At 40.3% G+C, this 17,224-nt stretch overlaps 1 protein-coding gene across 1 annotated transcript in view; it reads left to right on the forward strand.

Moving 5' to 3' along the window:
* The window catches only part of STMN2 (stathmin 2), a 39,603-nt gene extending 24,586 nt beyond the window's left edge, over window positions 1-15,017 (forward strand). Inside the window, exons 2-5 of the mRNA XM_059862723.1 lie at window positions 561-656; window positions 1,290-1,462; window positions 11,140-11,331; window positions 13,665-15,017. Coding sequence (XP_059718706.1) covers window positions 561-656; window positions 1,290-1,462; window positions 11,140-11,331; window positions 13,665-13,724 — 521 coding nt within the window. The 3' untranslated portion in view covers window positions 13,725-15,017. The remainder of the gene's footprint in view (window positions 1-560; window positions 657-1,289; window positions 1,463-11,139; window positions 11,332-13,664) is intronic.
* The last annotated feature ends 2,207 nt before the right edge of the window (window positions 15,018-17,224 follow it).

Below are 17,224 nucleotides of genomic sequence, written 5' to 3' on the forward strand. Positions count from 1 at the left end.
TGAAAAGCTTTGTTTCAGGTAGTTAAGCATATTAAGGATATTAAGGACATTATGCAAATGGTTTGATAAATGTATCCTCATTTCTGGTTTTATTTTTAATTTTCTGGATGACATTTTCGTTTGCAAAATAATGTCTTTAGCCTATGGCGATATATGGCCAGCTTTTCATAGCTGCTCTCAATTGCATTTGGATACGTCAGAGAAACTGTAAGAGCTTCGTGTCTCTCCACCTGCCAGGGGAGAGTGGAGTCATGGCACTCTTCCAATGCTAAATGCATTTCCTGGTAGCCAAATTCACTTTCTATAAATCAGAGAGGACTGCCTGAATTATGCCCAAGACTGAGGTCATGTAGAGGACCAGAAGCCAGTTCTGAGCATCTCATTTGTGATTTGATAAAGGTTCAATGTTGAGAAGAAATAGTTGAAAGTAAATATTCTAGAGAAAACTGCCAGGTGGGTGATGGAGTAGGCTTTCTGGTCCCTAGCCACTCATCTCAGCTCAAAGTTCACAGAGGAGGAGCTGGGGAAGTGAAGCATGCTAACAAGATCTCTCCTTTCAGCTTACAAGGAAAAGATGAAGGAGCTGTCCATGCTCTCCCTGATCTGCTCCTGTTTTTACCCGGAACCTCGCAACATGAACATCTACAAATATGATGGTGAGTGATGTTTACTGGAAATCATCCTGCAGGTCAGATAATGTGCTAGTGCTGGGAAATGACTCAGTTCTCCTCCTAGTCCATGGTGTTAGTTGGCGAATATTTTGCTGATTTAACAATTTAATTGCTGGTTTGGGCTATTACTTTTTGTGGAGTGTGCAGTAGCCACGATGCTGGTTATTGCTCCTAATAGGAGCTAACTAAACTTTTCACAATAACCCTCTCCTACTGAGCTGTTCTTTCACTACTTCCCATTTGAGAATTACAGCCCTTCATAGCTGGCATAATTCCCAAGAAAATGAAGAAAAGATGAAAAGATGCCTAAAAAATTAACCAGCTTGGGCATTGCTTGCAGGGGGTGTGAAATGGCACAGAACCCCAATAAGCATCCAAAATTGCTGTACATTTTTATCTTTATGAGATTAAGGTATAATTAAACTATTACAGATAAAATGGAATGTACTCCTGAGAACAGTTTTCAGCCCATAATCTGCCATTGCATTTAAAATGCCCAAGGCAACGATGCTAAATCATTTGTCTGTGCTTCTGATCCTACTCTGATATCAGTGCTGCTTCTCTCCTGAATACTGCTGGTGTATTGAAGGACTTACAATTTCCTACCTTATTGTGCAGACATGGAAGTGAAACAAATCAACAAACGTGCCTCAGGCCAGGCCTTTGAACTGATCCTAAAGCCGCCATCTCCAGTCTCAGAAGCACCACGAACTTTAGCTTCTCCAAAGAAGAAAGAACTCTCTCTTGAGGAGATCCAGAAAAAGCTGGAGGCTGCAGAGGAGAGGAGAAAGGTATCTTTCCTTAAAAAAAAATATGTTAGTTATTAGACATGATTTAGTGTACAGAATAGCAGTCGAGTTTCCTGTCTGTGTGTTTTCCATTGCCATCACTGACTCGTGGTAGCCTGCATGGACAACAACCATCAATATAAAGATGGTTATAGGAATGAATGAGTTCATTGTCCTTCAGCAGCTTGCAAGCAAGCCTCACTGGTTTCTATGCTGGGGGAAGCGTGCATCACAAAATAGACATAGCTTCAGACAGGGGCCAAGTGGGCTCAGATGCACTTGCTTACAATGTGAGCATAACTAATGCTTCATTCAGGGCATCTGTAATAGTTGCTCAAAACCAGTGCAGTTATTGGGTCTGAGTTTAGGAGGTACATCTGCAATTCAAGCAGATGCTCTCTGTGCTTCCAGATCTTGACTCCTCGTAGCATAAGGCAGCTAAAATGTCTTATTTATGCAATATAGAGGAACACGCTGAATAGAGTGAGTTTGGATCATTCACATACACTTGAATGAAGACACTAGCATAGCACAGATGCTAAGAGGCATTTCTAGCAGTTTCAGTAGTGATGGAAATTGACTTTCTAGGGTTTTGCACAGACTAAGTCTTCCCCTCTTTATGATCCTACCCACAATGGTAAAGCTCTGTTTCGTAATCACTGAGTTTATCACATTGGATTTGGAAGAGTTGTTACACCTTTCTCACAAATGTTTGCACAAAGGCAGCTGGAAATACTCATTAACTGCTTATTTGACTTTCATCATGACTGATATGTTGAGGAGGTCTTCCTTTTCTCTAAGTCAGAACTAAATCAGGCTGCTTTTTCTTTTTAGTTTTTACAAAGAGAAAAAGACAAAGTTCAGATCAGATACATCAGAAGATGACAATGGGACACTCACCATAGCCAGCCTGAATTGCCAGTCTGGAAATTATCAGTGTTCTATATAAACACAGCATTGGTGCTGCGTTGCACCGTTTCAGAAAAGTCATGCCTGGCTGCAATGACCACAGAAAAATTAAAATTTATATATATTGTCCTGGTTAATTCATGTTTGTTTTTGCTGATACACAAAAGGAGAGCCACAGAAGCTCTAGGATCTTAGGGCTTTCTGTGTCCTTCACCCAGGAGATCAATGTTATTTTGAGGCAAATCAGCTTGCACAGTTAAATAGGCATTAAAAAACCCCTTCTACCTGCCCATGGAGTCCCTTGTAGAGGGTTTCTGAAAATGAAACAAACTTTTATGTCTCTTAAGCCTTTTATTTGTCTTTTAAACAATGTGATTTCTTGCTAAAACTGCTGTTAACACAACTTTTCCTGATGTCGTCAAAAACATATACAGAAATTCAGGTACAGCATCTGTGCCACACTTAGCACATGGATCAGATCCAGGAAAAGCAATTTCATTCTCTTTCACTCCTGTCAGACCAGATCAGGGTCACTGCCGAGAACCTCAAGGGAATGATTGCTCTGGGGTGTGGTTTGTTACATGTCTGCTGAAGTCAGTAGATCTGGATTACTGACAGGGCTTTAAAACCCACCCTTAGTTTGGATTTGCAGTGAAACCTGAGTGTTCTGGACCTCACTAATTTGAACAATTCATCTAGATGATTACTGCAGTGCTGCTACTTCTGTCATTTTTGCTGGCTTGCTAACAGTGACTCTGTGGTTCCAGCACACACTCATTAGCACTCTCACTCCTTTCAAACAAATATTTCTGCCAGAGCATTCATTTCAGTAAGAGGACATGGCTGTGTATCAAAGGAATATCCATTTGCACTAGCACCTGGTGAAAGGGGTGAGCTCTCACTCATCCGAGTTATGATATTCCCCAAAACTCAGTCTGTGTAGGTCCTGTGTGCAGAGTACAAATGTTTGAGTACAGATACAAACAAGGAATGAAATGACAGCAATAAAAGGCCTGATATTATGCATATACTTGGTGGAAAATACAAATTGATTGTATCAGAGATTTCATTCCATTGATTTCATTACTGTTCATTTCTTCCTAAAGAAAAACTCATCATGCAATAGATTGTCAATCAGTGATAGCAATACAGACACCTGCCATTTCTTCCCCTTGATACTATATTCATTTTAAATGAACATATTACTGAGTTCTTTTAATAGACAAGATCCTCCACATTAGCATTGCAGCAGAAATTGCTGGGAAAGGAACAAAGAACAGAGCAAAATGTTTCTTAACATCACTGTTAAAATCCCTGGTGTTCTTACATCTTAACTATTTATTTCATTTTTGCCCCAAAAAAGCATAGTGCAAAGAAGGATAAAAAAGCAATTAGAGGAACAGAAAACCTTCCATAAGAATATAAATTAAGCAGTCCACTTTTCAGCTTGGAAAGAGACAACAGATGAAAGATGAACAAAAGTCATGAATGGTAATGAGAAGATGAATAAGAACAATTATATTCTATTTCACACAATCCAAAGGGGACAAAACATTCAAAGAAATCATCAGACAGAAATTTCAAAAAGAAATAATATTTTCATGTGTTGTTTACTTAAGATATACTTGTTATCATAGACTGTTTAGAGACTATTAAAATGTTATTTAGTTCAAAAACATAATAGCAAAATTGATAGAGCACTGCCTTGTAGGAAATTACTATGTGAATTACTTGTGACTCAGGAAATATGGAACTTGCTGACTGATGAAAGAGATTTGCTCGACTTCATCTAGAGTTTCCCTCAGCATCTTCTTCCACTTTCTGCTGCTAGACAAACCAGGCAGACTTTTTCCAAAAGCCAGCATGGCTGTTGTTATCATATTTTTCCATCTATGTACAAAGCTGCCAGGCGTGGCCATTCTAGATCACAATTTTAACTCAAATCAAGTATAACTAATGGATGAGAATTGCCTTCTTGGAAAACAAGTTGCTAACGAATTTTACGCTGCTTAGGAATTAGGTTCTGCTCTGTTAATTAGGCAGTGCTCATTAATAAATTTTCAAACTCATGAGACCATCTAGAGCAATACATGCACTTCAGCACTGTCCTGCTTAGGCTTTTTCCAGTTTGACATTCTTGTTTATTTCCTTGTAAGCTTTCACAGGACTCCTTTCCTTTTCTCCCCTTTTTTCTCTACCTCACCTGACAGTCATGACCTCATACTCTCAGAGAGTTTCACCTGAGGCATTTTTTATTTTTTGCATTACACAGCAAAGCCCATTTGGGCTAGTTACAGATTAGTCCTTTCCATTTATAGAATTCTCTTTACAGCATGTCATTATTATCCTTTTTTTTTTTTTTTTTTGGCATATGTGTGCTATATTTTCCTACCTTGGTGGATAATCAGAAAAATCTTTTAATCCTTTTCAGTTAAGAAATTAGAGCACTGTGACATTGTATGCAGCAGAAGTTTTTCTTACAGAATATTTAACATTTATCAATTTTTACCCATTGGCCTTGAATGTTCAGCTGTTATTATTAGTGGTGCAGAGACTTCAAGGGGCATATGTCAAATTATTTGGTTTTATTGCCTATGTTCAATTTACTTAGCAGCATAAAAAAGAAACACTAAAGGGATGTGCAATTCTTCCAAATTTTGGATTATAGACGAGAAATTGTATGTAATTAAATCCTTTTAATGGCTTTATATTGGGATGAAACTGAATCAAGCTCATCCCTAGAGCTTAGTGTGACAAGGAATGCAGGCAAACAGTCTTTTTTTTTTTTTGTCTTTTTTTTTTTTTTTACTTTCATGCTGTTGGATACAGACTTCTAGCTGGGTTTTCAATGACAAGCCTGCTGCCCCTGGGCTGGGCTGGGCTCACTGTGCCCCCCACAGCAGCAGCCAGCCCAGGGCACCTCTGCCAGCATCAGGACCACACTCAGTGCTGGGCTTCAGCATCCAGCTCACTGCCCCTTTGAGCCAGCCCCTTTGAGCCTGCCCAGAGGTGGCTCTTGATGCTCTTAACCCATCTCTGCTTTGGCCACCCATGTTTACTGCTCTGCACAGGAGGCTGCTGGGGGAAGGCAGGAAAGGCAGCAGAGCTGGAGGACAGGTGTTCCTCCCTGGACATTGCATGGCACCTACAGAACTGCTGCTCCAGGTGACAGGCAGAGAAGGGATGTGCTCCTTCCCTGTCGAAAGTTGAGCTTTTTTTCTTCCATCTCATTTCTGTTATCCTTTCCCACCAAATTTTAAGGGAATGGGAATGAGGACAGCCAGTGCCCAAGACATATGTCTCCTGTCTTGCCCATCTATTCATCTCCCTTTCTATTGCTGCTGGCCCTCAGCTGTGCTTCTGTGGAGAAGTAACACAGCATGAAGCATTTTTCCATGAAAAGGTCCCAGCAATAGGTGTAATCAGCAGCAGAAACAGATGTTTCTGTCACATTTTGATTTACACCATAGTGTGTCAATACACAGTGGTTCACTCCTAAGTAACCAAAGATAGCAAGAATTCCAAGAAACTTCACAGTTCCTCATACAAAACCCCACATTAGCCTATTGAATATGGGCCTGCAGGAAGATGTTTGCTACCAACAAGGAGAGGATTTGGTGTTAGGCACCAGGGTCTGTCTCGGAGCGCATGGAGCCAGGAGCATACATCCCAATGCTGGCAAACATTGTCTCCCCACTCTGCCATGGGCTCTGCCACTAATGAACAACCATCAGACAATTTTATATTGATCTTCATTAACTTTATAATGCCAGGCCTCAAACTGCAGCAGACCACGAGGGCAGAGGCTCAGGTGGTATTTCTTGCATGCCCCCATCATGCCTTGTTCACCCCCACAGGTCAAGCCATGAGACAAGCAATTTTGTGCCAGCTGAGGAAGAGTAAGTTTTCTTGAATCACAACATGGATGGGATTTTTTTTTATTTTAATCCACATCCCAAAGGTTGTTTGGCAGCCTGTACAAAAATACATTGAAAAAAGAAATCCCCACCTAAATTTAAGGAAAATTTTTCTTTATCTCACTTCACTAGAAGCAGAGCTTCACCCATATTTACAGATCACATGTCTCTGACTCTCTGGCCAAATGGGTATTTCTTGAGAGAAATCTAATTTGAGACCATTCCCATGCTTTTACATGGAAAAATCCCAGCCTCAGTTCTTTCCACTGAAAACATCAGTACTTTGAGACCTATACCAAGGCTTCACCTTGGCATTTACATTGCAGTAGGAGCCTTTCCTCCCATCTTCACAACCTGTCCATTAACAGCATCTTTTAGATACAGTGTATTGAGGAACACCAACATTACTGAAGCTTCTTCTGAACAACTGCATTGTAAAAAAAAAACCAGTCAGTGAACAAATGTGTCATGAAAGAGGAGCACTCAGACACCCTAGTAACTAAAGGTATCTGAGGTTGAATGCATTCAAGTGAAATTTCCAGCTTAAAAGCAGTTGTCTGAACTCATTTCTTGTTTAAGAGCAATAAGGGATTAATTTTATCTCTGTATCAATTACTTCAATATTTGGATATATCTGTCAAACAAAGATAGACGTGAGAAAACGAAGCACCGCTTACTCAGATAAGGAGAACTTTCTTCATGTGAGTAATAATTAAACAATATTACTCCAAAGCCAGTTTCCATAACTAATTTTGCTCTTGAAGTGAGTGTTTAGTAGTCTGCATCTATCTCCAGCCATCTAGGTGCCAGATGTAGATTTCCTTTTGGACCACTCATCTCTGAAAACTGAAGATGCACATGATCCCTTAAATAAATATGACATGAACATCACAGGGGTTTGCCTGCACTTTTAGCACATCAGAATGTTTCTTGGAGCAAAGGTATCTGTACCAGGACTATTCTCCAGTATTTTTACCCCTCCATATTTAATTATTAACAAATAAATATTTTTGTTTCTCCACATTATTTTGTGGCCTTTTAGTACCTTAAGGAGGCTTGCAAAATGGAAGGAAAGTGATTTTTTTTCCAAGCACAGATAGTTATAGAACAAGGAAGAATGGTTTTAAACTAAAAGAGGGGAGATTTATATTAGCTGGTAGGAGAAAGTTCTTTAATGTGTGGGGGTGAGGCAGTGACACAGATTGCACAGAGAAGCTGCTCCATCCCTCAAAGTGCCCCAGATGAGGTTGGATGGGGCTTTGCACAACCTGGTCTAGAGGAAGATGTACCTGCCCATGGCAGGGGTTAGAACTGGATGATCTTTAAGGTCCATTCCAGTCCAAGACAGTCTTTGATGCTTTGATTCTCTGATGTAACACTAGATGCTGCAGCTGGAGCTGCATTAGTTATGCCTTGTTATACTTAAGTGTTCTGAATATTCCCCCTTGAATATTGCTTTTTTGCTCCACCATTTCATATTTTTCTCTCTTTATTAGTCTTCTTTATCTTTCACCTTGTTTACAGCCTTTTGTTTCATTTTCTCACCACATCTGTATAAGAAACACCATAAGCAGTATACAACTGTGTTAGAACTATCAAAAAATTGAAAATATCCTTTCCAGCATTTCAAAGAGTGTTGAAAATAAACTTGAAATAAAAAGCTCCTACGTATGTTGGAATCCTGCATCACTGTGGAGCTGTGTGAGTCCAAACACAGCCATTTAAAAGCCAAGACAAACAACAAAGGGAGTCTATTAATCCCAGCTCCCCTGGGTATCCATGGTCATTCATTTACTCATTTCTGCATGTGTAGTAGACTTTGAACAGACCGGGTGGCCAAGTTCTTTTGCCAAATGGGTTGAGAACAGAAAATAATTTGACAATCCAGTACAAACACATAGCAGGCGCCTTCCAGAATTGTCATAAGGGGATTTCAGAATGATCTGAACACCAGGGAAACAGGCAGACTGACAGCTGGGGTACAAGGCCATTAGAGAAGGGACATCAGTCTAAATGACATTCTACCCTGTGGATGTTGCATGGCAGGGAGGGGGGTTCCTTTCTTTTGAACCAGTCCTAGGTACCGGTGATTTTCCCATCTCAAAATCCGTCACAATGTGCCATTAAGGACATATTGTAAAGGAAAATCACATTAGGGGTTTACAGTCACTTCCTGAGGCCTGGTTCAGCTTTCAAGCAGTCTCTTTCTGGTGCCAACCCAATTTGCATCCAGTAAATACTGAATTAGAGGATAAGGATTTTCTTCATTATCATGAATTATAGGACAAATTACTTTTGAATGTGCTGTCTGCCAGCACAGCATCCAGAAATGCATGTACTTTGATATGAAGCTCTAATTTTTCACTCTTCTCCAGGATTTATGGTAAAAAGTGTTTCCAGAAGGCAAAGGGTTTGAATGAAGAAAACAAATCTTGAAAAATGGGCAAGTGCCTCAAAATCTCAATGGCATTTTGCTACCTTCATTGAAAGCAAATGCTCTTTTAAAAAATGCTTCTTATCTGCATAGTCCAAATCTTACTTTTTATTAGTGCATGGCTGTGTCCTTGAAAATTGTTTTTCAAGTCTGAAAAGGTCTGATTTTATAATTCATTATATATGCATATTTAAACACCACCAAATGTTAGCCTTTCAAATTAACAAGTCACTTCAGCAATGTTTCATGGGAAAGGACATTACAATTACTCTGATGGTGTCTTTTCTATTCAAACTCCCTACCGGAAGAGAAATGCATTCCCAGATTATCCATTACTTTTAGATCATTTAAGCAAAGGGTTCACAAAGTTCATATCAGCAAACAAAATTTAATGGTTGTAACTTTTCCAAAAGCAGACTTTTGAGAGATTGCTGTTGAGTAGTAAATTAAACAAAAAATGCAGAATAACTTTAGAAGCACTGGTCAAACTGAGCCACTCAGGTTTGTCCACAAGTGGGAAAGAGAGATGGAAATATTTAATTATTTCAGGTTTACATTGCATCAGATCTCTTAAAATAACTTTTTCACTTAGTAAATTGACCTAGGGTTGAGAACTGTTAAATGCTAAGTATCTGAAATCAAACATTTTGTTTCAAAATAAACTGCTTTTATTATATTATTATTAAAAATTTTGATATTTTTATTAAACTTATGGGGCTTATATGTTTTTTAATTGCTCTACAAAATTCCTTCTTTGCCTAGCTCTACTTGTCTTTGGCTCATCCTTCTTCTATATTCCACCAGTGAAATTCCCTCTGCATTTGGCTTCATGTGTCTGAGGGGTTTTGTTCCCATATTCAACATCTTCCATCTGGCACAACAGAGTCAGAGACATGAAAAATGCTTGCTCTATTATCTCTTCAGCATATGCTGTAAGGGAGAGAGGAGCCAGGAAGAGTCCCAGGGAGATACCAGCCTTTCCAGAAGACCATTCCTGCCAGCAGGTGCTCCAGAGATCAGTTTGAGAAGGGAGCCTGTACCTGCAGCCAGGCCAGAGGTGAAACTCATTAAATGATAAGGAAGGAAGGAAGTGGCTCTCTCCTATGATCTCAAGCAGGCCATTAGAGCCTTTCAAAGCCAGATGTGTTTTACTCCAACATCTTGCTGCAAGATGTTCTGCCTGGCCTTTGCAGCCTTTTCTAGAATCTGCTTTATTTGCCCTGTCAGTGCATTTGGTTTTATGCATATCTTACTTTCATTAAAATATTTGTTTTCTCCTAGTTGAGTCTTGCTCATATAAAAGAATTGAAGCCTTTTTCAGTCCATTTAAAGCCACATGATAGAATTTTAAAGGTTTCATTATCACTGATTGTAATTAATGGTTAAAACCCTTAATTTAAGCCATAAACTAACTCATTTTTATGGATCACAATGGCAACAGTGCCTTGGGATCAGCACTGAAATACACATTTAGCCTCCCAGCATCCTATTTCATTCTCTGTTTTTCTGTTTCTTCTCATGCTGCGTCTCATTTATTTTATCCAAAAGCATATGATGTTGTTCATCCTTTCCAAATAACTGTCTTTGCAACTAGACTTGCCTGGAGAATGGGCCCAGTGCTGCAAGTTTTTGGCTTCTTTCCTAGGATTAGTGGTTTTCCTGTTAGAAATTTAATTGAATATACATAACAAAGCTTGTGCTTCTGAGAAGTGAGTTTTCAAGGAAGAACACAATATTAAGCATAGACTGCGTCTGTTTAACTCCTACTCTCAGTTTTCATCTTCCTTGAAAAACAAAAAAATTAACTAAAATTTTTTGCTATTTTCTATGCAGTAAAACACTGTTTTCCCCCTCCTAATCAGTGACATTAATCTGAATACAAGTGTAATGGAAATATTGTCTGAATTGATGCTGCCTGTCTTTCATGTCAATAAACTTCCAAGCCTGTTATTAACTATTCAAACACATTAAAGAGGAGTCCAGCCTGGGTGAAAATGGCACCTGTCCTGCATCAGTAATCTCCCTTTTAACTCTGTACATTTCTTCAGCCCCAGGTCCCTATCTCTAAAGATAGAAGGCGTGTAGCTAAGAGACTGCAGCTGTCAGAGGTTGAGCAACCACTGCAGCAATGCAGGCGAGCCAGGGCAGCAGCACAACAGCATTCCTTGTCAACAGAAGTGCTTTGGACATTTCTCTGCTGCTGCTGCTGCCTCAGGCGTGTGCCCCACATTTGGCCAGTGCTTCTAAACCTCAGGCTAACCTGGTTCAGTCACAAAGTGACCTTTCTAAAAAAAGGCAGCAAACTTTACACAGTTTCCACACTCAGGGAATGGTTGCCCTATGGCAACGCTCCCCAGCGACATGACAACATGGTTTGCTCCACATGAATATTTCTTCTCAGCCTGTGTCTCTGTTTCCAGTCCCAGGAGGCCCAGGTGCTGAAACATCTGGCAGAGAAGAGAGAACATGAGCGAGAAGTGCTTCAAAAAGCTTTGGAGGAGAACAATAACTTCAGCAAAATGGCAGAGGAAAAGCTGATACTGAAAATGGAACAGATCAAAGAAAACCGTGAAGCTAATTTAGCTGCTCTTATTGAACGCCTCCAAGAGAAGGTAACCACACCATCACTCCTCACCTTAGACAAGAGAGGAAAAGCTAATCAATATTTTGCAGAGATGCTGTGCCTAGTCCTTCTCTCAGCTGCTACACTTGAGCTAATTTTAAGTCAGGGCTACTGATGCCTGTCTAAACCCCCACTCACTTCAAAAAAGGACTGAAGTGCTGCAGTCACAGGATGGGTGAGGTTGGAAGGGCCCTCTGGAGATCATCTGGTCCAACTCCAGACTCAAGGGGGCCCACGTAGAACCAGTTGTCCAGGGCCATGTCTAGGTGGCTTTTTAATATCTCCGAGAATGAAGACTCCAATTCCACTCTGGGCAACCTGTGCCAGTGCTCAGTCACCTCACGATGAAAAAGTGTTCCCAGATGTTCAGAGGAAACCTCACAGGTTTTAGTTTTTGCCCATTGGCCCTGATCATGTCACTGGGCGCCACTGGAAAGATCCTGGCTCTGTGTTCCCTTCATTCAGGTATTTTTAGATATTTGTAAGATCCCCCTGACCTGTCTCCACACTGAACAATCCAGCTCTCTCAGCCTCTCCTCATAGCAGAGACTGAGAGATGCTCCTTAATCCTCATGGCTCTTTGCTGCACTGTCTCTAGAGAAAGGTTGGTTTTCTAGCTTTTAAGAAGTTCTGTGAACAACTGAAAGGTCATTTGTGTTTAGACTTCAGCTTCTAAGAAAAGTCACTGATCAAATCAAACAACTGCCCCATGTCTGTAATTCTTGGTTTCTCAGAGGAGAAAGATGAAAAATTATGGGGAAAAAATTCTTTCCTATACAGCAAAAGAGGTCTGTCCACAAGTCTTGCAAGGGAGAGAGTAAATTTTCCTATGGAAAATTTTTGGTACAGCCAGAGGAAACAGGGATGCAGTATGAAGTATGCCCTTCTCCAAAGAAAACCTTCCACACAAGGGAGAGAAACATGCAAACAAAGATTTAGAAGAGTTAAGAAAAAATTAATTAGTGCTGCATGAGTGATCACTTGTTTCTCTCAATAATGAACTTTCTGATATACTCTGATATACTATTTCAATAGTAATGTGGCTAAAGAAAATAGCTCTCAGAGGTTTTCAAGGCAAACTTCATAAGCACCTCTACATCTGTGATGGAGACAAGTCTTTGAGAGTAGGAAAGAAGCAGCAAAATCCAAAGGATGATGTTACAAGTAACTACACAAACAGGATAATTCTTGAGCTTAAGAACTATACCCAGATTGCTTGACATTTTTGCATTAGCTTCATTTGCAGGCACGTACCCAGACCTTAGGAAAAGAAAGGGAAAAGCAAACTAGTTATCCTCAAGGTCCAAAAGGAAGTGGGAAGGACAGCTGATGCTCTGATCTCTCTGTCCTATGTTAATGTTAACAGACTGTTAAACCCTGAATGTCATAGCATATATGCATGAAACCCAAGAAAGACTTCTGAGGAAAGATGACAGTAACTTACTTGGAAACATTTGCACTGACCAATAATTAAAAAATACAATTTTGCCAACACCAAAGCATTAAAAACAAACATAATTTGCCAACATTAAAAGTGAATCCTTAATATACAGAAAAAGAAGTGAGATACCTGGTTCCAAGTCTTCCAAAGTTACACAGAGATGTGGGTTCCCCAAGCTATTGGTGTCTAGAAGCTACTGCAGGAGATAACTTCTGTACGCTGCAGTTAATAGGAACACCAAGCAACAAATCCCTTATAAAATCTAGCATTCAGTATTATAGATCTTTCAAGGACTGATTTACAGGTTAAGCTAGTGCAATAGGTGATATTCTTCGTCATAGCCAGAGAAAGACTCAAGAGGACAGGCAGCTTCAGTGCTCAGACTAAGGAAATGATTGACATGTTCAGATTGACTCAGTTATTGAAACTAAGTTCTTGGATCTTTATTAAAGTTCCTAAATGTGACAGATAACAGAGTAACTAACATACAATGTGCAGGCAATTAATTCCTCGCTCATCCTTCCCTATATTTAGTTTAATATCCAGGAATTCAGAGGGCAAATGTGAGCATGTGGCACATTTTATGCTGCAAGCAGCACCTCTCTGTGTGGCCCTTTTAAATGAGACTCTGTGAGGCACTGAGGATAATAAGGCCATATCAGACAAAAGACTGAGCTCTAGAGCAGGAGTAGAAAGTAAACACAAAATGTGCCTCAGGCTGGTCTGGTGGATGACACCTCTCCTGTGTTGCTTCTTTTGTGCTGTGAAACAAGTTTTGCACATGCATCAAATTCATGACCTAAACGGGTTGTCAGCATGAACCTCCCTGGGCAGGTGGAATGAGAAAAAGATTTGATTTTTCCTTTCTTGATGTTTTCCAGGAGAGGCATGCTGCAGAGGTTCGTAGAAACAAGGAGCTCCAGGTGGAACTGTCTGGCTGAAAACAGCAATGGTGGATGTGACCCATCCCCACCATTAGTAAACTCCCCCTGCCTATATTATTATGGATCATGCGATATAAGTATGGGAAATGTATGACGTGGTTTAAAAAAAAGGTAAAAACAAGAACTCAATAAAAAACTTTAAAAAGAAACAAAAAAATAAAAACAAAAACAATGCGGTCTCTTTGCAGAATGATTTGTTTGATGTTTAAAAAACTCGGATCTTATTTTGTAAATACTTACATTTTTGTTAAAAAATACAATTATTGCATTATGCAAGTTATTTCATAATCTTACATGTCCTGTAACAGGCTTCTGATGTTGTCTATTTCCACTCGGTTGAATTTGCTGGGTCTGCTCATTTGAAGCACCTCGTGTCTAATTCCATTCCCTGCGACTTCTCATTCCAACCCACCATGAGGTCAGTAGTAGTTCTATGGTGCTAGAGGCCAATCATTGCCTAATAACCTAGACTGCTTTGCCATCTATAAGCTTTCTTGAAACAGTGACTAGATCACAGGTATTGTGACTTCACGTTCAGCTGTCCAAGACAAAAGGCTCCTAAAATGGTTTTTCAAATGCAACTTATGCTGCAGGGCTCTGTACTGTGCTGTACAATTGAGGTTGAATAGCCACGTAGCGTGTTGCTTCTGCTTTTTGAGGTGAGAGGCAACAAAAATATCTGTGCAACAGAATGAAATCAAGCAAGATCAGTTTGAGACAAATTTAAGAGGCACGTTGTAACCATCAAACTATGGCAACTTTTGGATGATGCCAAACAGCCATACAAATGCTAATTGTGAAGTGAGCTTAATTCACCACTTGAAAATTTATTGATGGAGCAACTAATAGATAGCATCAAGTGGCTTTATCTGTAGGTGCCATGATCTATGATACTTATCTGATGCTACCACATTACATGCGTAATAGTACAAGAGGCTACCAAGTATTTCACCTGGAACCCATGAGCCAGTTGTTACTGTTTTTTTATGACACTGCTGACTTCCATTCATCATGACCTTTACTCTTCAGTGTTAGCCAACCCTACCTAGGGACAGACATCTAGGACTAAGAGGGCTGAAGCAGGAGGAATGACTAGACAGGGTGCTTGTGCCAAGTACAATATCACCAAACCTAACACATCGTCCCCAAATTAGCTGCAGTTTTGAAGTTGTCCCTACCCCCCTGGAGGTTGCTGCCTGCATATTCTACTCTTCATTAGTGCTATTTTCCTGTATGTCATTGTGAGCAAGCTGTGATTAATAAAGAATTGGGGTTCTGTGAACTGAAAAAGGGCTTGTTTCTTCTCTCGCTCCATTACGTCTCTGGCGTGTGCCCATGTAAGGGGAAAACCTAATGTAGTCATAAAAAAATTATTAATGTAGTCACTTCAACAATTATTAATAGACCAAGCCTATTTCTCTGCTAATATGGGACCAATCCCTGCTATGCATTTTCCAGTGCTTAGGCTGGCTGTTTTTAAAGATTACCATATAAACTGAACCTATAAATGTGACCTCTGGCACTGAGTTTATTAAAAAAGAACTAGCTATATACACATGCATTCCTCAACCCTGACTCAACATTGAGGGAAAAATGGAATTTGGGGAAAGAAAAGTAAATAATCTGGGTACATACATCAATAACTACAACAAGATTCTGGGTGTTAACACACTAGTTTTCAGGGTTGAAAACATTAATTTGTAGGATTTATGGAAGAATAAAATCACTTGGGTATCTGCTGAGCTAGAGAGCTGGGATGTAAAATTGAATCAGACCCCATTTTGAATTGGACAAGTGGTAAAGAATTATCTCTAGGATTAGTAGAAAACTAAACTAATTATTTGATGTCATCAAAGTTGCATCACTTACTTGCTCTTTCAGAGAGGTGGACTTTATGCTCCAGGTCTGCAACAGTCAGTTTTTTATTTTAGCAGACTATTTTGTTTCGGGGCCAAGAGATGGCCTGCAGTCAAAAAGCAGCAGAAGTTGAAAGTGGAGGAAGGCTGTGAGCTCAACTCTGGGTGCAGTGAACTCAGTACCACAGAATGAAATGAAACAGTACTCCAGCTTGTTACAGCAGCTAAATTGCTTATCTTTCTCATGAAATTACCAGAAGTAAACCTGGCATGGTAGCCAGATAGCAGACATTGAGTCTGGAAGACATGAACGTCAATGTTGCCAAGCCTATAAAGTTTGTATATTGCTTTAAGCCCCAGTAAAAAAAAGGACATTATTTAAGGTCACGGATCTTAGCTTGAGGGCTTGTGGATTCTGTTTTCATTTCCCAATGGCAAGCCACTTACAATTTTCCCTGTCCATTGATTTAACAAATTCTGGAAGTACTACAAGGCCTTTTCCTGTTTGTCTTCCTGGCTGTGGTTGCTCAGAGAACAAGCCAAGAACAAATCTCTGCTGCTGAGCCAAGCAGGGCAACCTGCATCACTTCCATGGGGTTCAACTTTCTTCCTCCACAAAAAAGAGTGTCCACACCCAAAGTGCCAACTGGGATGGTCTCCAGCACACTCTCACTCTGCCACAGAACTGGGCTCTGCCTGGTAAGTGCTTCTCAACAGGTACCAAGGCTGCACCAGGGAAAAGAGTGAAGAACTAGACAGTGGGAGCATTGCTGCCCCAGGTCACACGCCATGCTCTACCCCTGCTCACTTGGATCTTTGAACAGTGGAGGGTCTACAATTCATTTTATTAATGTATAGCTATGCTTTGAAAGCCTGTTTGCAAATACACTCCCTATTTAATCTCTAATAGCAAAAAGAAATAGCTAGAGACCTGCAGCATAGCCATTTCCTTTTTTTACTCCTGTTTCTTTACATTTCCTCATATTTTGCCTTAGTACTGCCTTTCTAGCTCCTCCCTGCTTGTGCTAGCAAAAGTGTATTGTGGCATGGGTCTCTCTTCATGTGTAGTTGCAGATAAAGAATCTCCTTGAAAAGTAATAAAATATAAGTATAAAACACCTGCTTTTAAAGTACTGCCATTTGGGTAAGGCAGGGCTTTTTTAATTCAATGGCAACCAGAGGGCTCAGATCAAAAAAAATTAGGCTTCTTCTTTGATTGACTGTAGATTCCCAAGTCCATGCCATGAGCTGTGAGTAGCTGCTGCTGACTGCAGAAGATTTTCCATAGACTGCCTGAGACCTCCCACAGGACAGGAGGGAGGCTGGAGCACTGGCATTGCACCACACAGATGTTTCCTCCTTTCATTAGGCTGTATGATGGCTCAGGAGCAGGGCAGAGCTGTGCAGCACATCTAGAGAGGCACTCTGGCCTCTGACCTCTGCAGAGCCAAGGACTGCCACACCAGGCATGGTTAAGGTTAGATCTCCTCTTGGTTAACTCATCAGTTGTGTCAAAGCTGCCACGAGGTGACAGCCTGAGTCATCAAACAGGAATGGCTCAAACCTGTCACACTTCTTGTGGTCCTACCCAAGGCACAAAATTTATGGTCAAACCAATTCAAAGAATCCTAGAATATTTAG

This window comes from Haemorhous mexicanus, chromosome 1 (assembly GCF_027477595.1).
Source record: "Haemorhous mexicanus isolate bHaeMex1 chromosome 1, bHaeMex1.pri, whole genome shotgun sequence".
Taxonomy (NCBI): Eukaryota; Metazoa; Chordata; class Aves; order Passeriformes; family Fringillidae; genus Haemorhous; species Haemorhous mexicanus.